This window comes from Elaeis guineensis, chromosome 11 (genome assembly GCF_000442705.2).
Source record: "Elaeis guineensis isolate ETL-2024a chromosome 11, EG11, whole genome shotgun sequence".
Lineage (NCBI taxonomy): Eukaryota > Viridiplantae > Streptophyta > Magnoliopsida > Arecales > Arecaceae > Elaeis > Elaeis guineensis.
In genome coordinates, this window is record NC_026003.2 from 29,492,080 (window position 1) to 29,519,029 (window position 26,950).

The 26,950-nt window shown below is 45.5% G+C and overlaps 1 protein-coding gene across 3 annotated transcripts in view; it reads right to left on the reverse strand.

The window, feature by feature from the left end:
- The window catches only part of LOC105035660 (uncharacterized protein At4g15970), a 68,165-nt gene extending 41,604 nt beyond the window's left edge, over positions 1–26,561 (reverse strand). For 2 of the 3 annotated variants that reach the window (XR_012135448.1, XR_012135449.1), the window contains exons 1-2: positions 26,236–26,560; positions 24,614–24,979 (exon numbers count right to left, since the gene is read on the reverse strand). Coding sequence is in view for 1 of the 3 variants with exons in the window: in XM_073245950.1 (XP_073102051.1) it covers positions 24,614–24,979; positions 26,236–26,511 (642 nt within the window). In the remaining 2 variants the exon portion in view is untranslated. Of the gene's footprint in view, positions 1–24,613; positions 24,980–26,235 lie in introns of all 3 variants that reach the window. The other variant, XM_073245950.1, reaches the window with a different exon arrangement.
- Positions 26,562–26,950: the final 389 nt, after the last annotated feature.

Genomic DNA, 26,950 nt, shown 5'->3' on the forward strand with positions numbered 1-26,950 from the left:
AGAAGTCTCAGAGAACTTCCGAAGCATATGAAAGTCTCAACGAAACTGTTGAGACCTCCAAAAAATTAGAAAAAAAGAAAAAAACTCCGTCAAATTGCAGGAGTGGTTCGAGGAAAAGCTAATCTTTGGCCGGAGATAAGATAATGTGTTATTTTCTTAGTAAATATTTATTTTTTTTATTATTAAAAATAGGATAAAAATGAGAAAGAATAAAAATAAGAGAAAATCATGCCAAAATCTTATGATTTTGGTATGATTTAATTATATGTGATAGATCTTTGGAAGATCTACACGATGACATCAAAATTATTAATTTTTGTTAATTATATATTTTTTTAAATATTTTTATATATTTATTCATTTAAAAATTAATAAAAAATTAAATTTTAGAAAAAAAATTAGAGTTTGGGAATCATGTTTAGAATGATTCAAGCTACTTAAATCTAATTTCAAATTTTTTTTCAAATATTTGAAATTAAAAAATTATTTTTTTAATTATTTAAATTAAAAATTTTAATTATAAAATAAAAAATATATAAAAATAGTGTTATATTTTAATTAATTTAAAAATATTATTTGAAGCATATAACATATTTATTTTGAATTTATAAGTTTTAAAATAATTATTTAAATTATTTTAAAATTATATATAATTATTTTAATTATCATTAAACTATCATGTTTTGTTATACTTGCATATATTTATAAGAAAAAAATTTAGAGCATGACGTTCGTTCACTTTAATTAATCAGCTATTTTATAGTATATATTTATTTATATAAAAATTATTAAAAAAATAAAAAATCAGAGTTAGTTTTGAAATTGAGAATAATGTTTAGATGATTCAAAACAATTGAAATATTTGAATCTAACTTGAGATTTTTTTGAAATTCTTTTTGTAAATATTTAAATAATAAAAAATATTATCAAATAAAAAATATATATAATTAATGTTATATTATAGTTAATTCGAAATAATTAGTATTTTGTTATACCTGCAGAAATGAGTAAGAAGAAAGATCCAGAGCGTGACATCAGTTGGGATCATGGTGAGATACTCTCGGCTCGGCATCATTGGAGATGCAAATGGTGCCACACAAAGTTCAAGGGAGGGGTGACTAGGTTGAAGCAGCATCTGGCTGGTGGTTATCCTGATATGTTCATGTATCGAAAATGTTTGCAAGAGGTCCGACAATTGATGAAAAAGTACTTTGCTAATTCGAAAGCAACGAAGGACAAAGCAGAAAAAGACCAAAGTAGACCGTCGAGCCGCAGAGCCACCTTCTTATCACTCTAGAGAGTCAAAGGAGGCTTCTGCTCCAGATGATGAGGCACAGATTGAGGCTGCCATTCAGGCGAGCTTGGCAGATCAGTACCGACAGGAGGAGATGGTCCGGTACAGAGAGCGATTCGGACCATCATGCTACGAATCAGGATCTGGATCAGCAACTGGTGGGGGAGAATTCAAGTTAAGGAGGACTACCTCAGTCAGAGAGCCTGGTGGTAGAGGAAGCAGACGCAGCATGTCTTCTTTGTTGGGAGCTTTTGGCAGTAAGAGGAGGTCCTCCAGAGATATTCTAGCAAGAGCCAGCATTCAGGATTTGGATCCACATACTTTGCCGAGCAAGGATTCAAAGCAGCAGAGAATTGATAGTTTGCTGAAAAAAGATAAGAAGAAAGATATGTGGCGAGCTATTGGATCATGATTTCATTTCAGCCATATTCCAGCAAATACAGCAGTCAATCCTTACTATCGATCTGTTATTTCAGCTATAGAGGCTGCCGACCAGGGTGTAGATCCTCCAAGACCTAAGGACATCTATGGTCAGCTTCTTGACAGCAACAAGGAGGATCTGCAGAGATAGATTGCTTCTTACAAAAATAAATGGCCTACATACGGTCTGACAGTGATGTGTAATGGTTAGACAGATCCTACTAGGCGGAGCATCATTAATTTTTTGACATACTGTGATAAAAAAATATTTTTTCATAGATCAATTGATGCTTCAGATAAGATGCACGATGCCACATATATCCTTGATCTAATGGAAGAGGTGATTGATTCAGTGGGTAAGCAGCATGTCGTACAGGTCATCAAAGATAATGGACCACAATATAAGGCTATCGAAGAATTGCTGGTGGAGCAGCGACCGCAGATATACTGGACCTCATTTGCTGCACATTGCATTGATCTTATATTGATAGATATCAAGAAGATTCACAGGGTGCAGCAGGTAGTGGAGATTGCCCAGACCATTACTAGATTCATCTACAACCACACATGGATTCTTTCATTGATGCGGACGTATACTGAGGGGAAGATCTTACGATCAGGTATCACACGATTTGCTACCAACTACATAGCACTTGATAGTCTTCTTCAGAAGAAAGCAGCCCTACGTCAGATGTTTGTCAGTACCGAGTGGCAGGAGAGCAGATATACGAGGGCCGGCACTGATGGAAGTCATGTGGAGAACTTGGTGGTGAGTCAGTCATTTTGACAACGAGCTCAGAAGGTAGTGAATGCTATCAAGCCTTTATATGAGGTGCTTCGCGCCGTGGACAGCGAGAGATACTCCCAGATGGGCTTCCTATATTATATGATGGAGAGGACAAAGAAACAGATCAGTGAGAAGGATCCCAAGTATGCTCAAGAATTCATTAACATCATTGAGCACCGTTGGAACTATCAAATGGACAGAGATTTGCATTTAGTTGGTAAGTTTGAATTCAAGAATGTTTTAAAATATTTTTTCGAAGTATGAAAATAAAAGTGTGTTTAATCAGTCTTGAAATTTATCTGCAGCTTATTACTTGAATCCAAGATTTCAGTATACTATTCTGGAGATAGATATGGACAGCAAGCTTCTTGCTGCTCTGCGCAATGTCATATATAAGATAGTGCCTGATCCAGAAATCGCGTCATTGTGTCTGCAAGAGGTATACTAGTTTAAAACAGATATAATTATTCAACTGAATTCGACCTGATATATTTATAAATAATAAATATATTTTGTTTCAGACGAAACAGTTTAGAGAGAGATCAGACAGTTTTGGAGTCCTATCAACTGTCATAAGCAAAAAGCAGATGAATCCAGGTAAATTATATATCAATAATGAGCAATATAGATTGATATGTTGATATGTAATTTTGCTTAATAATATCATCAAATTTGATATGTAATTTTGCTTATGTAGCTGAATGGTAGATTCATTTTGGAACGTCAGCAAAAAATTTGAGACATATGGCTGTCCGTATTCTTTCTCAAATGGTCTCTGCTAGTGACTGTGAGCATAATTGGTCCACTTTCGTCCTTATCCACAGCAAACAGAGATCGTCTGACACAAAAATGCCTCAACGATCTTATATATGTTCACTACAATCTGAGGTTGAGGCTAAAATGTATTCAGGAGGAAATTCAGTTGAAGTACACAGATCCGATGCTAGATGATTATGCCGACGAGGATGACGATCCGATCATCGGATGGCTTGCAGATCAGCAGCAGGAGCCAGAGCTTGATGAGCTAGGATCCCCTCCACGACTAGCCAGTGTGGTGGTGAGGGAGATCAGGGTGGATCTAGGGCAATGGGCAGAAAAAAATATTCCATATAGGGTTCTAACTGATCAGCCACAGTCTAAAGGGATACAAGGGACTCATTCATCACATGACTCACTGTCTGATACATCTTCTCAGAGATTCGAGCGAGAGATGTATAGACGATCCTCCCGGCAGCCAGCAAGAAGGCATCCATTCTTCCAATCACAAGAAACTCAGTCACATAGGGGCACAAGAGGGAAGGAAAAGACAGTTGTACGTGCACCACTCTCGAGAGTACAAGAGCTATCTGGTTCAGATACGGACACCAGGGAGAGTGATGATGATACTGGTAGTAGTAGCCATGGATCTGATAATCAGAAAAGAACTGGAGGACAGGAGACCACCGTTTATAAGACAGCCACAGGATGATATTTGATTCACCGATGAGTCTCAGTTTACACATGTCACACTGGATGGAGATCATGGTGAACGAGTCGGTAGAGACCGTGGGGAGCCGATTTCATATAGACAACGGACTCCTAGAGGTTGTCTATCACATGATATAGCTGCGGACGATCTTACACGTGGAGTAGGATCCATAGATGTATCTGGATCATCCTCGCATTATGATCCTATTATCCATAGCCACCTGATAATCCATATGCATATGGTGCATCCGAGGCATCATTTTCTAGTGGTTACTATCCTATACAATCTAGAGCATCTTACGGATCAGATTTTACTACTGGTATATTTAGATGGGCTCTTCCACAACCGTATCATCATCTCGAGAATACTTCTCAGAGCCAGAGTTTTAGCGAGAGGTCTGAAATATCTTACAATCCAGAGAGGATGCCTTATGGGATGATGAATATTTGAGAGTATGGTGCAGCTTGACTAGAGGGTTGGACTGATGTCCCATTCAGACTATGTTGATGATCCAGACATCTACGAGCGTCACAAACACTCGACAAGAAATTAAATGCAGAGTACAACTTAAAGTTCGTATATCAGTTATTGCGCTTTGTACTTAAATATTTAAATACATTTTAATGCGTATTTTATATATTTTTTCTTTAGTTTTAAGATGACATAGTTGAAATATAATGTAAATAAATATATGTTTGAAATTTTGGATCAAGAGTCTTTGTACCGCAACCTAACTCCAAATTGAACCCAAATATGTCAATAATATGCAATATAATATCATTTTGAGGTTGTATTTATCAATTATTAACTTCAAAAACCCCCAAAAAAAATTTTGAAAATGGAAAAAAATTGTGTACCGATACGCCTTGGCATACCATGTGTCGGTACGGTACGATACCGGTACCGTACTGGTCCGGCACCGATATCGTACCGGTCCGGTACCGGCACACCGTCCGATACCGGTACAGCGAACCCTGCCCGATATGCCATCAAGATTAGAGAAGATCTGATAAATGGGTAATTCTTTTCCCATTTGAGGTAAGAAGTTTTGTAAACACAGAAATATTTCGAACCACATATTGTACTTGGTATATATCCAACTACCCAACTGCCATGAATATCTAGTTGAAACATGACAAGCACCAATTTATTTTTGCATTTTCATGTTTGCATTTACTGCATTTCTGCATTTACTACTTTTTATTGTATCTTCACCATAGAACCTAAATTAGTATCTCAGCCATTATTGATTCAGAATTATTCATCTTCTTTTAGTTGATTTTTTCCTTTTATTGTACCTGTCCATATGGGCTTGCCAACATGGACATGGACAAGCATTCATGATGAACAAGGAGAGGACTGTTAATTATCTGAATTCCCTAGACAAGATAACTGTTATTCTGTTTCTTGTTTGAAATTATTTGCAAGTCTGGAATCTTATCATCTATTTCATGCTTTCACATGCATGCTCGTTGAAATTGTAGTCAAATCATCAAATTACAACTCCTTTGCTGTTCTAGCCTTATATGATTTATCACTTATTTTTAGTTGTCTAGGTTTCATATTTTGGCTGAAAACAATAGGTCAATTGATTATGGCCAGAATTGACCCCACTAATTTTGGGTTTCAATTAATTTTGGCAAGTTTAAAATTGATTGAGTTCAAGGATTTAAATCGTGTAAGATGGGCTAACCCTTTTTCTTATGGAAGAGGATCCGCCATGTCCTACCCTCTCCTAACACCAAGGATGGTTGGTACTCGAGATGATGGGCATCCCATCCAAGCAAAGATCACTAACTCGAAACTAGACCCCGTACCAGCCGACCGACGTGCGAGTCCGTACATCCCCATACCGGACCATACTGGGCCCAAACAGACACAAAAACGAGGGATGAACCCGAGAGGAAAAGAAAAGAAAGAGAAAGGGGGAGCGAGGGAAAGGGAGGCCAGCGGAAACACTAGCGGTGGCCACCGGAAGGCCGCGAAGGCTGTCGGAGGACCACAGAGACCTCTCAGGCTCCACGGTCTTCCATGAGAGAAAATGAGAGAAAAGAGATATAGAGAGGGGAAGAGAGAGAAGAGGAGGGAAGAGAAGGGAACAAGAAGGCCGCTGGAGGACCGTCAGATGGCCGTCTTAGCCGTCAAATGGCCCAAAAATATCCCACGATCGCTGTGGATTCAAAACAGAGACGATGCCCCTATTTCATCATCTTTTTAAAAAAGATGATAAATAGTGAAACCAGCAATGTGTTTTTAAAAAAAAATGATGAAAAGGGGTGTCACCCCTATTTCAAACCTGCAACAACTGCAAGGCATTTTTGGACCGTCTGACGGCCACCCGACTGCCCTCCGATGGTCTCTCCACCACCTTCTCCTCCTTCCTCTCCCTCCCTTCCCCTCCCTCTCTATCTCTCTCTCTCTTTTCGTATCCTATAGAGGACCGTGGAGCCCCAGAGGCCTTATCAGGCTACCACCGACCACCTTTGGCCTTCCCCTCTTCTTTCCTCCCCTCCTCTCTCTCTTCCTCTTATTCCTTCTCCCTCGCTCTGTTTTCTCCAACATTCTGAATCGAACGTCCAAATCACACCGATTAGCCACTGATACAGTTCGGCATACCCCAAATCATCCAATTCGATAAACCCTACATCCAAGTGTCCAATACTTGGACAATGTTACATCCCAACACTCAAGATGGTGGGATACCCCACCATCCCCACCAAGACCTAAATCCAAGATTTTTGGAACTGATATCGAGGCCCATATTAGTTTCGACTAGCATGGTACGGTATCAATACCATACCATACCTGCACTCAGTACGGTCCGGCATGCCGATTCCATACCAGCATGTCTTTTTTCATTTTTTTCAATTTTTTTCAATCCAATCAATTTTTTTATTTTTGAATTATTTTAGATTCAAATTAATGTTCATTTATGTTATATAATATTTCTATCACTCCAAAAAAAATAAAAGAAATCTAAAACAATGCATTAAATGTATAAAATATACAAACTACATAATACAATATATAACCTTAAAATCTCTACTAATCTAATTTCTCGTCGAGTATCGATGACACTTGTGGATATCTGAATCATCCGTATATTCAGAAAGAACATCAACTCATTCCTCTAACCAAGCAGCATTGTAGTCCTGAATGCTCATCCCATAAGGTATTTACTCTGGATTATAGGACATTTTAGATCTCTCGCTCAAGTTCTAGCTCTAAGAGATATTCTCGAGTTGATAGTATGACTATGGAGGAGCCCATCCAAATAAACCGATAGTAAAATCCGATCCAAAAGATGCTCCAGATTGCATAAAATAGTAGCCACTGGAAGATGATGTCTCGGACGCATTATATCAATATCCATATGGATAATAGGATCCATAATACGAGGATGAACCTGATACATCCATAGATCATACTCTACGTACGAGGTCATCTACAGCTGCATCATGTGCTGAACGACCTCTACGAGTCTGTCGTTTATATGAAATCATATCCTCATAGGCTCTATCAGCTCGTACATCATGGTCCCTATCTTGTGTGGCATGTGTATAATAGGACTTACCGATGAATCAAAAACCATCTTGTGGCCTCGTCTCACGAACGGTGCTCTCTTGTCCTCCACTCTCTCTGACCATCAGATCGATGACCATTGTTATCATTCTTTCTGGTCTCTGAATCTAAGTGAGCCAACTCCACTCTCCTTATCAGGACTGCAACTATCTTTTTTTCTTTGTATTTTCGTTGAGCAATTGCTTGGTCTCCCCTCATACCCCTCTATGATTGACTTTGCTATGCTTGGAAGGATGGATGTCTTCTTTCTGATTAAGATGACCAGTCTTATGTCAATAGTTCTCGTTCAAATCTTTAGGAGGATGTCTCGGATATGGAGTCATGTGATGAATAACTCTCCTATTGCCTCTCAGACTGTGGCTGATCAGCTGAAATTTTATGTGGAATATTTTTATCTACCCATTGCCCTAGATCCATCCTAATCTTTCTAGCTATCAAATGGGCTGATTATGGAGGAGATCCCAACTCATCAAGCTTCGGCTTCTACTGCTGACCTGCAAACCATCCGATCATTGAATTCTCATCATCAGTAGCATAATCATCTATCATTGAGTCCGTATATTTTAGCTGTACTTCCTTCTGAATGTATTTTAGTCCCAACCTCAGATTATGTGAACATATATAAGATCATTGAGTGCTTTTATGTCAGATGATTTCTCTGCTTACTGTGGATGAGGATGAAAGTTAACCAATTACACTCACGGCCACTAGAAAATACCGTCTAAGATAGAATACAAATAACCACACCTTTCAAATTATCTATAGACTATCCAAAATGAATCTATCATTCAACTACAAAAATATTAAGCAAAATTATATATCAGATTGTATAAACTTAGTGGACATGTAATATCAAAAAGGTCTTGTCATTATTGATATCTAATTTATCTGAATTCATCCCTTTTTTTGCTTATGATAGTCAATAAGACTCTAAAGCTGTCTGTCTCCTCTTTAAACTGTTTTATTTATGAAAAATATATTTGTTAAGTTAACAAATATATTATTGATTGAAGATCAGATTCAATTAAATATTCACACCTCAGTTAACCTAACATACCTCTTGTAGACATAGACATCATCTTATAAATCATGTTACGGAGAGCACTCAGAAACTCGTTATCCATATCTATCATAGATATGATATATTAGAATCTCGGATTCAAATAGTAAGCTACAGATAAATTTCACAAATGATTAAATAAACTTGTACAAATACAAGAGAAGAAAAATTTTCAAAAGATTCTTAATTTCTTGCTTACCTGCTAGATGCAAGTCCCTATCCATCTGGTAGTCCCATCGTCACTCAATGATGTTGATATATTCTTAGACATATTTTCGATCTATCTCACTGATCTATTTCTTTGTCCTCTTTATCATGTGTTGGTGCAAAAATCCGCTTGCGCCGGAGAAGCTGGAGTCGGGGAAGTCGCGGTCGCCGCCGAGACCTGCAAAGGAAGTCTAAACCGGAGGTGGGGTTGCTCCGGCAAGACCCTCCGACGCTCAAGTCAGTTCTCTGCCTCAACAAGAATGGAGTGCTCGAACGGAGAATTTAGCAGAGTTTTGAGATGAAAAATGAGAGCTTAGAGAATAACGTATCTGGGTCCCCCTTTTTATAGGCGGAGGAGGTAACGGATTGATGGCGACGTTTGTAACCGTCTGGTAGTGGGCCGCCCATAGTCAGGGAGAATTTATTGCGAAGGGTAGTGGAGCGGAATCGTGGCTATCGCCGTAGCTCGCCACGTGGAATCAGTTGCGAGTGGAGCAGCGTCCGTTGTCGTGACTTGCCAGCGGATGGGAGAATCGCCCGGTATCCGTCGCAGGAAGTGGAGCAGGATCGTGGCCGTTATTGCGGCCTGCCATGGAGTAGTGGAGCTGCGCGGAATCCGTTGTAAGAAGTGGAGCAGGGCTGCGACCGTTACCGCGGCCTGTCAGGGGTGATGGAGCTGCGCGGAATCCGTCGCAGGAAGTGGAGCAGGATCATGGTTGTTATTGTGGCCTGCCAGGGGGCGCAGATCCATCGGCTGAAGTTCGGCAGCGGTCGGAGTCCGGCCTCTGTAGGGGTCCGGGCGGAGTCCTCCTTGCGGTTGGGGTCGTGGATGGAGCCCGACTTCCGTGGGAGTCCGGACGGAGCCCTCTCGGAGCTGAAGTTGCGGGCGAAACCTGGCTCCCGTAGGAGTCCGGGCGGAATCCCCTGCAATCAAAATCAGATGCGGAGTCCGGCTCCCGTAGGAGTCCGGGCGGAGTCTACTTGAGGTCGAAGTTGTCGGCGGAGTCCGGCTCCCGTAGGAGTCCGGACGAAGTCTGTCTGCAGCCGTTGGAGTCGAGGACGAAGTCCGGCTCCCGTAGGAGTCCGGGCGGAGTCTTCCTGCAATCAAAGTTAAAGGCGAAGTCCGGCTCCCGTAGGAGTCCGGACGGGGCTTACCAGCAGTTGACGTTGAGGACGGAGCCCGACTCCCGTAGGAGTCCGGGCGAAGTCTGTCTGCAGCCGTTGGAGTCGAGGACGAAGCCCGACTCCCGTAGGAGTCCGGGCGGAGTCTTCCTGCAATCAAAGTTAAAGGCGAAGTCCGGCTCCTGTAGGAGTCCGAATGGGGCTTACCAGCAGTTGACGTTGAGGACGGAGCCCGGCTCCCGTAGGAGTCCGGGCGGAGTCTACTTGAGGTCGAAGTTGTCGGCGGAGTCCGGCTCCCGTAGGAGTCCGGACGAAGTCTGTCTGCAGCCGTTGGAGTCGAGGACGAAGCCCGACTCCCGTAGGAGTCCGAACGGAGTCTTCCTGCAATCAAAGTTAAAGGCGAAGTCCGGCTCCCGTAGGAGTCCGGACGGGGCTTACCAGCATTGACGTTGAGGACGGAGCCCGGCTCCCGTAGGAGTCCGGGCGGAGTCTACTTGAGGTCAAAGTTGTCGGCGGAGTCCGGCTCCCATAGGAGTCCGGACGAAGTCTGTCTGCAGCCGTTGGAGTCGAGGACGAAGCCTGGCTCCCGTAGGAGTCCGGGCGGAGTCTTCCTTTGAGGTCGGCATCGTAGGCGGAATCGTTGATTCTGTTGAGGACTTCGGCTGTGGGTATTTTATACCCAACACCTGTCCCCCTACTTCCGAGTTTGAATTTTGAACGAAGGAAGTACAGAGAGATGGGTACAGCCGAAGCCGTCCCCTCGAATCCCGCGCACTGCTGCCCCCAGATATTTTGGGCATTAATTGCGCGCGTGCCGGAGTCTTTTCGAATTGGGGCGGTACGAAGGGACTTCGAAATTCTCGCCGGTACACTGGCCCAGGTACGGCGCCATAATGGCCCTGCTGATTCATCAGCCGCTTTTAGCCGCCTGCCGGGGGAGTGGGACACGTGTCGGACGCGGACTGGCTTGGGAGGATTCGCAATCATTATGGCGCCGGATCCCAGGGTCTATTTAAACCCGTCCTCCCACCTTTAGGTGCCCTATTCCATTCCATAGTTTCGACCAGTGTTTGCCTTCTCTTCGGGAGTCCCGTTTCAGTGGGCGTCTTCTCGAGTCGTAGGCGTCTCCTGTTTTCGTCCCTCAGGTCCCTCAGAGCGATATAGGTTAGTTCCAGCATCGCCAACCTTCTTCTCACCACCTAGGGACTTCTTTTCTGTCATTATCTTTTTGCATCCCTCCGAGTTAGCTTCCTGTGGCCTCTCGTTCCCCCTTCTGTCCGTCTTCTTAGGGACCTTTAGAGCCCCCCTTCAAAACTACTCGAAATGTCTTCTGGTTCTTCTGCTCCCTGCAGTTCCGGGAGCTCTTCCGCCTCAAACCCCCAGGTCCCCGTCTCTGCGGACGAACCCGCGTCTGGGGCTGGGCTCCGCCCGGTTTTCGCGCCGGGCGCCATTCCGTGTTCCCTGACCTCGGAGGAGCTCCTTCTGATAAGGATTCAGTACGGAGTTCCTCCGGAGTACGACCTGGAGCTGCCTGGCCCTTCTGACCGGGCCAGCACTCCTCCTCCCGGTCGCTTTTGTTTGTACCAGGAAGCGTTCCGTGCCGGACTCCGGCTTCCGCTTCCTTCCTTTGTCGTTGCCCTCTTCCATTTCTTGGACATCTTCTTGGCTTCCGTGGCCCCGAATTCTTTTAGGTTTTTGATAGGATTTCTCTCCCTCTGCCACGTAGTCGAGGTCCAGCCGTCCCTCTCCTTGTTTAGGCACTTCTATACCTTCAAGCGCCATCCTTCGGCGAAGGACTGGTGGTACTTCTCCCCCCAGTTCGGCAAGAAGGGGTTGCTGAAAGGCGCCCCTTCTTCGATCCACAATTGGAAGGGGAAATACCTCTTCGTCCACTGCCCGACCCTGAAACTGGGCCTGCCCCCTTGGGGCTCTCTGAGGGATTCTGTCCGCCGGGCTCCCAGCCTGGGGGAGGACGACCTCCAGACCGCCCAGAAGCTTCTAGCTTATTCCGCTCCTTCCCTTCCCAATCTTCTGAGGGAGCAGTTTCTTTTCAACATCGGCCTGAGTCCCCAGGATCCAGCGAGTATTCATCTTTTACCTTATCTTCTCTTTTCATGCCTTCCTTCTCTTCTTCTCTTTACCTCCTCTTCCTTCTCTCTCTCTTTCCCCTCTGTTTCTTTCTTTCTCTCTTCTTTCTTTTCTTCTTTTTTTTTTTTTTTTGACTGATTGGTTTGCTTCTTTTTCTTCTTTCCTTTTCTCTCTCTTTTTCTTCTCTTCTTTTGTTTTTTTTTTTTTTTTAGGAATGGACGCCGAAGCAGTGCGGATGCTCGCCAGGGGCATGAGGGCCCACAAGAGAAAGGGCGCTGCGACCTCCGGATCGGCGAAGAGGGCCAGGGCGGAGGAGACGAGCTTAGCTGCAGCCGTCCAGGCGGCCCCGGCCATCGACATTCCCTCGGATGCCGAGCCAACGGCCCCCCGGGCCTCCTCGAGGAGTCCGCCGACTGGGGCCCCCGCTCCGGGGGTTCGCCCTACGGAGGCGCCCGCCGCGGGGAAAAGAAAGAAATCGGTGGCCCGCAGGGCGAGTAGCCGCCGAAATGCTGCGGACGAGTCCCTCTGCTCCGAAGAGGGGTCGGAGAATCCCTTCAACGATAGGGACCTGATCAGACGGCTGATCGACGGCTGCATTCTGCCTGACGTCGTGGAGAGGATCGACCACGCCGATCCTGAGCAGCGGGCTTGGGATTCTTTGAGGTCCTTCCTTGAGGTAAGCGACTCTTCATTTACATGGCTATTCGGCCTTTGTTCTGATTCCCTAGCCGTCCTTGCAGATTGGGCACCAGCTCCTCGCCTATATCGAGGCGGTGAGCCGCACGAGGAGGGACATCCTCCAGGTGGAGGAACGCTGTCAGGCGGAGGTTGCTCGCCTCCAAGCAAAGACGGCCGAAGTAGCCGCCCTCCAGGAGGCCCTGGAAAGGGAGAAGAAAGCCCGGAAGGAGGAGAGGCAGATCTTGGAGGAATCGGCGAGGAAGGCGGAGGCCGAGGTCGCCCACTTGGTCGAGCAAACTCCGGTCCTGGTCTCGGAGGCCAGAGCCCTTGCGGTGGAGGAATTCAAGGCCTCCGCGGAGATGAGGGACCTGAATGTCCAGTTCGGCCAGGAAGCGTTCATTAAGGGGTTCGAGCTCTGCCAAGAGAAAGTGGCTAGAAAATTCCCAGAGCTCGACCTCAGCTTCCTAGGCGAGGAGTCTGAGGACGAGGCCGGCCCCTCGTCAGCCGCCACTGCTGTCGCAGCCCCCACGCCGAGTTCTCCACCCCCCGCCCCTGAGGTCTGAGACCTCCGATCTTGTACCTTTACTTCGTCGCAATTTTTCTTTTCCGTTTGTCTTTAAAAACCATTCAATCAATAAAGTTGAATTTCTTGTTGCGGACGGCTTCTCCTTCCCCCTCCCTCCTTCTCTCTGCTTTTCTTCTTGCAATAAGTCGTGCTTTGACGCTTTTGCCTTCCGATGGCAGTGTCCTGCAGAAGCGCTCCCCCTGCCCCTGGGGGTCCCGCTGAAATCGACGATCCAACGGCTGAAGAAGGAAGTCCTTCACCTGACAAAGAAGTTGAAGAAGACGGAAGGCAAGCTCCGCAAATCGAGAGAAGGTCACACTGAAGCCACCGCTGAGGCCACCCACTTTCGGAGTCTCCATGTGAAGGGGATCATGGAGTATAGCCGGAGGAAGACGAACTTCGTAAAGGAACTCGAGGAATGTAAGAAGAGCGCCAGCGACCGAATTTGGGCCCAGGCCGCCAGGATCAGCGCCCTCAAGGTGGAACTGTCAGCTGCGAAGGGGAAGATCGGCCAGCTGGAAGGAAATTCATCCCGGCTCTTGGCCCGGGTCGATGATGAACAGAGGTGGTCGCAGAAGGTCTCCGACCTTCAGCAGCAGCTTCAGGACGCCGAGGTGAGCCACGACGTGCAGCGGGCTAGCTGGCGCAGGCAGGTGGAAGAGTATAAAGGGAGATTCAGGACGGTGGCCGACGAAGTCGTCCGTCTCCAGAGGCAGCTGGCTAACAGGGCACAGCTTACTTCCGCCCAAGATTCTGAAGAGCTCCAAGCCCTAAGAGGCACCGTTGAGGGGATTTCTGTCTCCCTCGGGGAAAAGACAGCCGAGCTGCAACAAGTGAAGATCCAACTGGCACTCGAGCGGCGGGCCGTCGCGGACGCGGAGGCGGAATCCGAGGTCCTGAGGAAGAGGCGTCGAGAGGCGGAGGCTGAGAGCCAGCAACTTCGTCGGGCGCTCCAGGACGTGCTGCGGAAGAGGGAAGAGCTAGAAGAAGAAATTGAGAATCTGAGACAGTCCTGGTTAAGAGACGGAGTAGATAATTCTAGGTCGGAGGGAGCAGGACCTCCTTAGAGCTCTTTTTGTCTTTCTGTCTTTTCATGTATTTACCTCCTTTTTGTCGTTTTGCCTTTCTTTCCTTGGCCTTCCGAGCTTTGTAGTGTGTATATCGGAAATGGAATAAAAAAAGTGTTTTGTGTTACCTCGTCCGCGCGTTGTACTAAATTGCTGTCCGCTGAACCTTTCTTGTCATTTGACTTATCTGATGTAGACGTCGTTAGGGGGCGCCCGGTCGTCGATGCGTTAGCTCGCCTTTCTCGTCGTACATGGCCGCGAGCCTGAGCTTGGCCGTCCGGGCTCCGCAGTATTTCGGGGATGTCGTTGTCTTCCTAACCGGTGTCGAAAGTCTTTTTAGCGGCCGGAGGTGTTCGGTAGGAACTCTCCGTTTCAGTTGGGACGAAGTCCTTTAGGTCTTTTGGTGTGGTTCATCCTTCGTCCGTTCCTGCCGTAGTTCGTCATCCTTCCTTTTTAATTTTCCTCCTCTTCTCGGAGTGAAGGCCTTCCCCCGCTTTTCGCGGGGTTGCATAGGAGCGAGGAGGTGCCAATGGGCTTTTTCTTTTCACCCGATCTTGTTGGGCGGCCGGGCTTCGCCACCATCAGCTCTTGCTGCAGATGTCATGGGTGGAATCCGGCTCCCGTAGGAGTCCGGGTGGAATCTTCCTTGGCGTCGTGGACGGAGCCCGGCTCCCGTAGGAGTCCGGGTGGAATCTTCCTTGGCGTCGTGGACGGAACCCGGCTCCCGTAGGAGTCCGGGTGAAGTCTTCCTTGGCGTCGTGGACGGAACCCGGCTCCCGTAGGAGTCCGGGTGAAGTCTTCCTTGGCTCGCGGACGGAACCCGGCTCCCGTAGGAGTCCGGGTGAAGTCTTCCTTGGCGTCGCGGACGGAACCCGACTCCCACAGAAGTCCGGGTGAAGTCTTCCTTGGCGTCGCGGATGGAACCCGCTCCCGTAGGAGTCCGGGTGAAGTCTTCCTTGGCGTCATGGATGGAACCCGGCTCCCGTAGAGTCCGGGTGAAGTCTTCCTTGGCGTCGCGGATGGAACCCGGCTCCCGTAGGAGTCCGGGTGAAGTCTTCCTTGGCGTCGTGGACGGAACCCGGCTCCCACAGGAGTCCGGGTGAAGTCTTCCTTGGCGTCGCGGATGGAACCCGGCTCCCGTAGGAGTCCGGGTGAAGTCTTCTTTGGCGTCGTGGACGGAACCCGGCTCCCGTAGGAGTCCGGGTGAAGTCTTCCTTGGCGTCGCGGATGGAACCCGGCTCCCGTAGGAGTCCGGGTGAAGTCTTCCTTGCGTCGTGGACGGAACCCGGCTCCCGCAGGAGTCCGGGTGAAGTCTTCCTTGGCGTCGTGGATGGAACCCGGCTCCCGTAGGAGTCCGGGTGAAGTCTTCCTTGGCATCGCGGATGGAACCCGGCTCCCGTAGGAGTCCGGGTGAAGTCTTCCTTGGCGTCGCGGATGGAACCCGGCTCCCGTAGGAGTCCGGGTGAAGTCTTCCTTGGCGTCGTGGACGGAACCCGGCTCCCGCAGGAGTCCGGGCCTTCCCCTTCGCTCGAGCCAGGGCGAGGTTCTCCTCCCGTTCCCGGCTTGGCTGTGGGGGCGCGTTAGGGCGCTGTAAGGCCTCTCCCTCCATCCGGTCTGAAAGAACCGGGCCTTCGACTTTGCCCATGTCAGGACGAGGTCCTCCTCCTGTTCCTGACATGGCTGTGGGGGCGTTAGGGCGCTGTAAGGCCTCTCCCCCCATCCGGTCTAAAAGAACCAGGCCTTTGACTTTGCTCATGTCAGGACGAGGTTCTCCTCCTGTTCCTGACATGGCTGTGGGGGCACATTAGGACGTTGTAAGGCCTCTCCCCCCATCCGGTCTAAAAGAACCGGGCCTTTGACTTTGCTCATGTCAGGACGAGGTTCTCCTCCTGTTCCTGACATGGCTGTGGGGGCACATTAGGGCGTTGTAAGGCCTCTCCCCCCATCCGATTTTGAGATAGTCGGACTTTCATTTTGGGTATGCTTGGGCGGGGTTCTCCCCCGTTCCTGACATAACTTTGTTTTTGGAGGGGTCATATCCAGTCATAATTAATCCACGCCAGATGGGAAGAGTACGTTAAGTAGAAAGAAATTTAGATTCAAGGTGAAATCGTAAGTGATACATTTACAGGTGTTCCGAGCTCCACGATCGCGGGTGGCCCGCTCCTCCTTGAGGCCCTCCGGTGATGGAGTCGATGGTCCCGATGGGAGGCCGGTCCCCGGGTTGCTCTTCCCTTCTTGGCGGTTCAGGCTGCGGAAGGGCTCTTGGCCGGTCTCCTCTACCCTCAGGCCTGCGGCGGATGAACCTGTCGAGTCGACCTCGCCGAATGAGCTCCTCGATCTCATCCTGGAGCTGGATGCATTCCTCTGTGTCGTGGCCGTGGTCGCGGTGGTAGAGGCAGAACTTGTTGGGGTTGCGCTTCCCGGGGTGTGTGCTCATCCTCTCCGGCCTAGGGAGCTGCTCCCTGACCTCCATCAATACCTGGGCCTTCGAGGCGTTGAGGGGGGCGTAGTTGCGGAATCTCCCTGGTGGGGAACCCCGCAGAACCCTGCGATCCGGGCTTCTCTGCCTGCGCGCCCGGGGTGGAGTATGGGCGCGCTTATGCCCGAGAGGGGATCGAGAGCGCAGCCGGGCTTCCTTTGGCCTTTTCTCAACTGCGGGTTTACTCGAGTCTCCCGCTTGCCGCTCCCTCGCCGTCTCTTCATCCTTCATTTTGAAAGCTTCTTCCGCTCGGGCGTATCCTTCAGCCCGAGCCAGCAAATCAGCAAAGTCCCTGGGATACTTCTTCTCCAGGGAGAACAAAAGATCATTCTTCTGAAGGCCGCCTTTCAGAGCGGCCATGGCGACTGATTGGTCCAAGTTCCGGACCTCCAGCGCCGCGATGTTGAAGCGGTTGATGTATGCCCGTATGGACTCCCCTTCCCTCTGCTTGATGTTGATGAGGGACTCCGAACCCTTCCGGGGGCACCGGCTGCTGACAAAATGGGCCACAAATTGGTGGCTCATTTGGTCGAAGGAAAAGATGGTATCCGGTTTTAAAGACGAGTACCAGTTCCTCGCCGCTCCCTTCAAGGTAGACGGGAAAGCCCGGCATAAGATGGCATCAGGAGCACCGTGAAGCAGCATCATTGTCCGGAAGGCCTCCAGATGATCAACCGGGTCCGAAGTCCCGTCGTAGCTTTCGAACTGGGGAAGCTTGAAGTTTGGCGGGATCGGTTCCTGCATGATCATTTGGGAGAAGGGAGGGTCAGTACAAATATCCTCACCGTAAGCGGGAGGCGCATGGCGGAGTTCTTCAATCTGCCGGTTCATCTCCTGGAGCCTCCGGTCCAGGAAATCCTCTCGACTTCGAGTCTCGAGAGTCCTCTGGCAGAACGGGGGCAGGGATCTTCCAGGGGTGGAGTCGTGGTCCGATTGAGGGCTCTCTACCCTCGGGTTTGTTTTCCCAGGAAGGACGGGGCGGCTGGCCCAGGTGGCCCGCCCCGCCGCCGGGTTCTGGCATTCCGGAGACGCCCTTTCCGGGTGCGCTGACGCCTGCGGCTGCTGCTGCTGCATTACTTGCACAGCTTCAACGAGGCCTCTGACCTGCTGTGCCAGCAAGTCAAACTGCTCCGTGCCGACCGCCGCCGGAGGAGGAGGAGGAGGAGGAGGAGGTTGAGAAATAGGAGGGGAGGCCGGAGCCTGAGATCTGGCCGCGGAGGCCGTGGACCGTCGCGTGGACGCCTTGCGTGGAGGCATCGAGTATGGATCCCGCGGGGGGAAACAAGGAGTGGGTGTCGAAGGAGACAATCGGAGGCGGCTCCGTTGAACGCTCCTTTAAGAACAAGGGTACTGCGAAGACACAGCCCCTTCCTCTAGCGCCAATCCTGTTGGTGCAAAAATCCGCTTGCGCCGGAGAAGCTGGAGTCGGGAAAGTCGCGGTCGCCGCCGAGACCTGCAAAGGAAGTCTAAACCGGAGGTGGGGTTGCTCCGGCAAGACCCTCCGACGCTCAAGTCAGTTCTCTGCCTCAACAAGAATGGAGTGCTCGAACGGAGAATTTAGCAGAGTTTTGAGATGAAAAATGAGAGCTTAGAGAATAACGTATCTGGGTCCCCCTTTTTATAGGCGGAGGAGGTAACGGATTGATGGCGACGTTTGTAACCGTCTGGTAGTGGGCCGCCCATAGTCAGGGAGAATTTATTGCGAAGGGTAGTGGAGCGGAATCGTGGCTATCACCGTAGCTCGCCACGTGGAATCAGTTGCGAGGAGTGGAGCAGCGTCCGTTGTCGTGACTTGCCAGCGGATGGGAGAATCGCCCGGTATCCGTCGCAGAAAGTGGAGCAGGATCGTGGCCGTTATTGCGGCCTGCCATGGAGTAGTGGAGCTACGCGGAATCCGTTGTAGGAAGTGGAGCAGGGCTGCGACCGTTACCGCGGCCTGTCAGGGGTGATGGAGCTGCGCGGAATCCGTCGCAGGAAGTGGAGCAGGATCATGGTTGTTATTGTGGCTGCCAGGGGGCGCAGATCCATCGGCTGAAGTTCGGCAGCGGTCGGAGTCCGGCCTCTGTAGGGGTCCGGGCGGAGTCCTTGCGGTTGGGATCGTGAATGGAGCCCGGCTTCCATGGGAGTCCGGGCGGAGCCCTCTCGGAGCTGATGTTGCGGGCGGAACCCGGCTCCCGTAGGAGTCCGGGCGGAATCCCCTGCAATCAAAATCAGATGCGGAGTCCGGCTCCCGTAGGAGTCCGGGCGGAGTCTACTTGAGGTCGAAGTTGTCGGCGGAGTCGGCTCCCGTAGGAGTCCGGACGAAGTCTGTCTGCAGCCGTTGGAGTCAAGGACGAAGCCCGGCTCCCATAGGAGTCCGGGCGGAGTCTTCCTGCAATCAAAGTTAAAGGCGAAGTCCGGCTCCCGTAGGAGTCCGGATGAAGTCTGTCTGCAGCCGTTGGAGTCGAGGACGAAGCCCGACTCCCGTAGGAGTCCGGACGGAGTCTACTTGAGGTCGAAGTTGTCGGCGGAGTCCGGCTCCCGTAGGAGTCCGGACGAAGTCTGTCTGCAGCCGTTGGAGTCGAGGACGAAGCCCGACTCCCGTAGGAGTCCGGGCGGAGTCTTCCTGCAATCAAAGTTAAAGGCGAAGTCCGGCTCCCGTAGGAGTCCGGACGGGGCTTACCAGCAGTTGACGTTGAGGACGGAGCCCGGCTCCCATAGGAGTTCGGGCGGAGTCTACTTGAGGTCGAAGTTGTCAGCGGAGTCCGGCTCCCGTAGGAGTCCGGACGAAGTCTGTCTGCAGCCGTTGGAGTCGAGGACGAAGCCCGGCTCCCGTAGGAGTCCGGACGGAGTCTTCCTTTGAGGTCGGCATCGTGGGCGGAATCGTTGATTCTGTTGAGGACTTCGGCTGTGGGTATTTTATACCCAACATCATGTAATACAAAAAATCCATCTAGGGATATCTTTCGCTATTCACGATCTGAAGTACCTCGTATAAATAGCTTGATGGTCTTTACTATCTTATTGGCCCGTTGTTAGAATGATTGACTCATCACCAAATTCTCCGTATGACTTTCCTCAGTGTTGGCCCTCGCATATCTGCTCTTTTGCCATTCCGCACTAACAAACATCTAACACAAGACTGCTCTCTTATCTAGAAAGCTATCTAAATACTATGTAGTTTGTAGCAAACCGTATGACATCTGATCTCAAAATCTTCCTCTAGTGTATGTCTGTATTAGTGACAGGATCCATGTATGATTATAGATGAATCTAGTGATAGTCTGTGCTAAGTCTATTGTCTACTACTCTTTATGAAGCTTCTCAATATCGATCAACATAAGGTCGATACAATTATGCAGCATATGAGATCCAATAAATATGCGATCGCTGCTCCATCAGCAACTCCCCGATAGTCTTATATTGCAGTCCATATCTTTGATGACCTACACGACATTCTTCTCTCTTACCATATCAATCACCTTCTCCATCAATCTAAGGATGTACACGATGTCGAGCACCAGAACCGATCCAACCATCACACATTACCATTAGTCTGTATATGGATCATTTATTCTTATAAGAAATCCATTTTTGCAAATCCTCTTTGTTATTATCAAGAAGCTCACTATAAATTTTTCTAAGTCTTGAAGGATCTATATCCGGACCGATAGCTTATATGGCTGAAATGGTAGACCAATAGCATGCGTTATCTACTGCATTCACTGAAATGTGGCTGAAATAAAATCATGATTCAATAACTCACCACATATCCTTCTTCTTATCCTTCATCAGCATACTATCAATCCTCCGTTGCTCTGAATTCTTACTGAAGAAACTTATGTATCTAAATCATGGATGGTGGCTCTTGTTGGAATCTTTTTAGAAGACTTCCTCCTACTACCAAAAGATCCGAGTATAGATGAAATACTATAACTACCTCTACTGACGTTCTCTCTGACTGAGAAGGTCCTCCTGAACTCAGACTCTCCCCCAGCAGTCATAGAGCCAGACCTCGATTCATATCATAATAGTCCAATACTTAATAATCTTCTCCAGCCAATATTGATCATTCAAACTCATCTGAATGGCAGTCTCAATCTGTACCTCCTTATCATCCGGAGTGAAGGCCTCTTCTGACTCTTTGAAGTGATAGGAAGATACTTCTATGGCTCTGCAGTCTACCTTCGCTCTCTTCTACTTTGTTCTTTACTGCTTTGAAATCAATAAAATATTTCTTCATCAGCTGTCGGACCTCCCGTAAATATTTTTGATACAGCAAAATCGAGATAACCATCAGACAAGTGCTGCTTCAATCTAATCATCCCTCCTCACTTGAACTTTTTATTGCACCATTTGCATTCCAATAATGCCGAACCGAAAGCATCTCACCATGATCCAAACCAATGTTACGCTCTAGATTCTTCTTTTTACTCGGATTCATTTTGCAAGTTTAACAAAATACGTCAGTTTAATAATTATGTAAAAATAATAAAATTTTATCATCCTAAAAAAATTAATTTTTAAATTTTAAAAAATACATCTAAATAATATATTTTATACTTCTAATTTTTTATAATTTTTATTTATATCTATTTTTTCTGTATTGAAAAATAATTTTAAATCTTATAAATTAAGAAAAATATGTTTTATACTTTAAATAATACTTTTGAATTAGCTAAAATGCACTACTAATTTTACATATTTTTAAAATTGATTATACATTTTTATTATTTACTTAATTAAAAAAATACTTTTAATTTCAAAAGTTTTAAAAATTCATTTAAGCTTAGATCCAAGTAGAAACATATTATGGATGCTACATATATTTTTTTAAGCCCATGAATATGCGTTAAATGCTACTTATTTTTTAATTTTATTCAAAATTAGGCCTAGACTACTATGTGCATCATGCATCAAAATCTTCACAATCAAACATCAATTTTATACTGAAAGCAGCTTGAATCATCCTAAATAATATTTTAATTTTATTGTTATTTTTTAAATTTTTTTATAATTTTTTATTTTAAAAAATATATTTTTAATTTTAAAAAAATATATAATCAATAAAATTAATAATTTTAGTGCCATCATGTAGATCATCTAAAAATCTATAACATATAATAAAATCATACCAAAATCAAAAATTTAGCATGATTATCCCCTATTTTTTTATTTATTACCATTTTTCGGCCAAAAAAATGAGTGAGGAAAAGTTGGATTACCTTAAATATGATTGAAATATCTTGATTTCTCGATGAAATTGCAAAAAATCTGATGAGTTGAGAGGTGTTTCTTTTTTTCTTTTGTTTAAAATGGAACAAAAAAAAGAAAGGCTTTATCCTAAAAACTACCCCCCACCCACATGCTGGCTGGTTCGTCGTGCAAACCGATCAAAACCATGTGGTTTCGTGCCGTTCTGAGCGGTACCATATCAAACCAATTGGTTCGATGCAATTAGGGATCATTTCCTGAATTTTAGCCTTAAATTGAATCGGTTTGTGGCCGGTCCGATTCGATACAGGATGTACCACCCAGTTCGGGCTGATACAAAATTCCATGCCTAAATCCTTGATTGATGCTAGCTATGGATATATTTTTTATGTTCTATGTTGGTGCTTACTATTATATTACAGTTATTGTTATTTAAGTAGATAATTTATATAGTACCTATTGTCAATGTTCTTGTTTTCATTCTCTTGAGTTAAAAGGCCCCTGTTATAGTTTATAAAGATTGATATGAAGAACTAAATAAAAGAAGTTTCACAAGATTAACACCTTTTTTTTATAGCAAATAATTATTGCATTCTATAATTGCATGCATTTGAAAAATAACTATTTAACCTCAAGAATATGGGAAAAATATCCAAATTTAATATGTTTCTATCATAAAAATGAAGAACATATTTCAATACACTAGGCATCAAAAGCTCGAAAGTAACTACATATAATGCATTTCCGAGCAACTAGAGTTTAAGAAGTAAATACTGATTAGGCTTTTAATAGAAATACCTGCATACTTAATGAATTTCACTAATATACAATATTTACTTCAAATTGAAGTAGATGAAACTCAACAAATAAAGAACTTACATAACACAAAATTCTATAAAATGTTTGGTAATGACTTTTATTTGCTTTTTTCCTTTTATTCAAACTTTTTTAATATTTTTATTAAACCTTGGAGTGAAACTTCCAAAGCCATCCAAGCTACCAACAACAGAATTTCACATAGATGGCCAAAACCAAGTTTTGCAACCTTCGTTGTCATTATTGAACTTTGCTCAAAAAATCTGATTTGAATTCAAACTAATATCTTATTCATATTCATATTCACATAGAATAGATACAAATATAACTAATACCTGGCATGCAGCCCGACCTGTTTGGAAGAAATACTGTTATAACTAATATATGACTTGAATCCATATCTGTTTAGAACACATGAATGTGATTATAGCCCATTTGCATCTATGTCATTTAGAAAATAAACAGAAACAAATTTTACCATCAATTGAATACTCATAACAGTATTCATATCTGGTGAATAAATATAAACATGGATTTGGAGGTAGAATAATCCATACTGAACCATTTTTAGCTCTAGATAGTGGTGTGTATTGCAGGTCATAAGGAACAGAAAATAAGATAGTATGCATTTATAATAAACTCTAGAACGCCATAGAAAATCAGCAGTATTATCAAACATGTAAACTATTAAATAGAGGAAAAACTGACAGATATATGACATAGTAAACTTTGGATTTAGTTGGAAGTGAATCAACACAAAAATTAGCATCATTTCTCACTGGCCATGAGGCCAAAACAAATTCAAAGGTTTAGAGAAAAGGATGGATATGGTAACCAATCCAAACATTGATTGACTACAACTCCAGAAAAAACCAGATAATTCAGACTGAAAAGTTTATGTGATAATTGTGATAGTCTTCAAAATTGTTTGGAAAAAATCTCTACAAAAGACTATTAAGGATCAACACATTGTTCATTCTTAGTGACTTAATATGTTTAATACCTTCTTAGGCAATGGTAATGTTATCACATGGAAGAAGGGTCATACCAACTTATGCAGACATTGCTGTTGAAGGAAAAAAAAAACTGATAGTCATGCATATGTATGCAACTCTATATTAGTCCAAATAAGGAGCATAAAAAAATTACCAGGTTTAAATGCAATAGTATCACCACTGGAGGCCATGGTTAGTAAATGAAAAGTTTTGGAATAAAACAATTTGTTAAAAAAAATGGAAATATAACAGATAAAATCCTTCCACTTTTAACATGCATGCATTCATTGATAAAATTCTTTAATATGGGCTAGTGTTGAAAAAATTGATGCATAAGATAAATTTTGTGACGACAGAAAGTATTCTAGAGTACAAATAGAGAACACTGGGAATATCACAAGCTTGAAAAATAAAGGAAAGTGCTATGTCAAAACATGGAACTCCTCAATCCAAAACCTTTTTTCAGGTATGCATTCATTGCATTTAAGGGAAGGTATCAGATAGCCATGACTTCCATCTAAAAGCCCCAATAAGATTCCATCAAACTTAGTTTCTACCCAAGAGATATCTAAAAAGAATCATAAATAAACAAGTGCAAGATTAATGAACCACAACTTATACCATGCTAAATATGTCAATATGTCAGGCATGTATTTGCATACATGTTTAAAGATATTTCCAAAAATGATTTCGTTATGGAAAAAAATAAATAAATATCACTGTCCATATTTCTCTGCTATGAATAGGTAAACTGTTAAAAGCCTAGACATGTGAAAGTAAATAATGTACCGAGAAAATGAAGTTGTATCCCTTCTCAAGGACTACTCCTAAAAACTCTATCCTTCTCCACATCATGTTCAAATATCCGGCAGTCATAAAACGCTTCTCTGCTGAGAAATCCACTCCATCGGTGATGAGGGCAAAGCAATGGAAGTGTATAAACATGCATCGCATGTATGCCATCCGGTCCAACGCAATTATCACCAAGTGGTTCAGAAGTTTACGTGTACCATCACCAAGCCGGAAACTCTCAATGAAGAGATCAATAATTGATCCAGAAGAAGCCCATGCAGCATTCAAGGTGGTCAAGATTACTGTTTTATCTTCCATGGCTGCCTCCTTCAGAACTCTCTCAAGCCTAACATCCTCACTATCCTACAATTGGAATATATATCAGACAATGCCCAAAATTAATATGCAAATAAATGATCATGTCGATCAATGTAATAACTCAATGATTTAAGGTTCAAAAAGGAACATGATGCAGAAAAGAGAGAATCCAACTTTCTTTCATCCCAATATCAGAACATTGCACAGTATGCAGGGTTTTAGTAAAGTCACCACGGGCAGACGGTGCAGAATTGAAGACTGTTGATTAACGGAGCACTTATAAAGAAATTTTTTCATCTAAAAATTTATAGATTGGTTTTTTAGTTAGAACAATACTAAAGCATGTAGTGTTTGTTTTTAGGTATTAAACTGTGACATCAGGATATTATAAGTTCTAAATTCAAATTGAATTTATACACAACTCTATTAAGATCAACATGAGAAAATAGCAATTGAATAGTAAATACTACCCTGGCTGTTGTTTGATACCATTATATCAGTCTCACATAATATCCGATTTCTCATATAATACCACTTGGCCATGATACGATGCAGAAAACTTACCGAGGCATGATTTTATTGGCACAGTCAGAGTCAATGATTCCTGCATAAATATCTCAGAAGGTCAGAGATGAACTTCCTTTAATCCAAACTTTTAACCCGAAATTTTCCAACTTGCCTAAGGTCCAAGATGAGAATGATCCACTATTCATAGTTCAAATTTTCAGGATTAGCAACAATTCAGCAATCCTAAGCATAACACCAGCTTGACCAACAGTACAAGACGGCCTAGATCAGACTAAACAGACCCGAGTCAACCCAAATGAACCGCGAGGCCCAAACAATCAGGATCCAATAAGCCATAGGGTTAAGGTCTGACTCTAAGTCAGGTAGCCATGGGAAAAAAATAACTCTAATACAACATTCTACGTGTCACGTCTTCCAAAAATCCAACGTCATAATCAAGGAGGATTACTCGAGTGCTGAGTGTCCCTCTCCTAAACCTCGCCAGAAGTCTGGCCATTTAACGAATTCCAGACTAAACGTAGAAAGCAACCGCGTAATCGAGCTTAATAGAAGCTTGATGGAACCTTAAATTACTTCGTTTTATCAGGTAAGCAAGCTTAAACTAGCACTCAGCTTCGAGCAGCTCTCAGTAAATAGACCGAAGGGAGAAAGGCATTATGATCATTCCGTAAAAGAAGACGACACATTGGGGGAAAGTCTCACAATTGAGACAAATTATTGAAAACGATGGAGAATTTTTTAAAAAAAAAAAAATAACTCGGATTCGAGCTTACCAAATCGACGGAGTCGATAGGCTTGTCGATGTCGGGGATGACAAGGGCGGGGGCGGGATCCCACCGGACGGAGGGCTGTCGGGGCACGAACGGAGAGGCGGAGCGGTAGAGGACGACGCTGGGAAAGGTGACGGCGGCGATGACAAGGAGGGCGGTCAGGCAGCGTCGGCCGGCGTCGCTGGCGTCCGGCGGCGAGGAGGCGGCAGCGATGGGGGAGTTGCGGTGCATTGCGAACCTGGCTGTGCGGCGTCCGCTCAATCGCGAGGGCTTCCCCATATAGCAAAATAATGAAAGAGAGAGCGATGAAAGGAGCGAGAGAAAGAGAGAAAGAGAGAGAGAGGGGGGGGGGGAGGGGGGGGGGGGGGGATGGATGGATGCGGGGGATACGTGGCAGCGTGGGAGAGTGACGGACCGATTGAGCTGTGTGACCGCGCTTGAGATCTCTTCAACTTGATAAAACTCAAATGGTCGGTCCGACCATGAAAAAAGTTATGATAGATCTGTCATCGTCTACCATATATTCTCTAATTTTACGTATCATAAAGCAGAAATAGAGAGAGAAAAAAAAAAGAGAGAGAGAGGAAGAGAGGTTGGTGGCATTGGAGCCGGAGAAATGGAGGGATGGGGTTACAGCGAGGGCGGTGCAGACGGTGGGGTTCGGAGTGCAGATGATCGGGGATTGGATTGCAAGCATCGAGATGGGGGATCAGGCCAG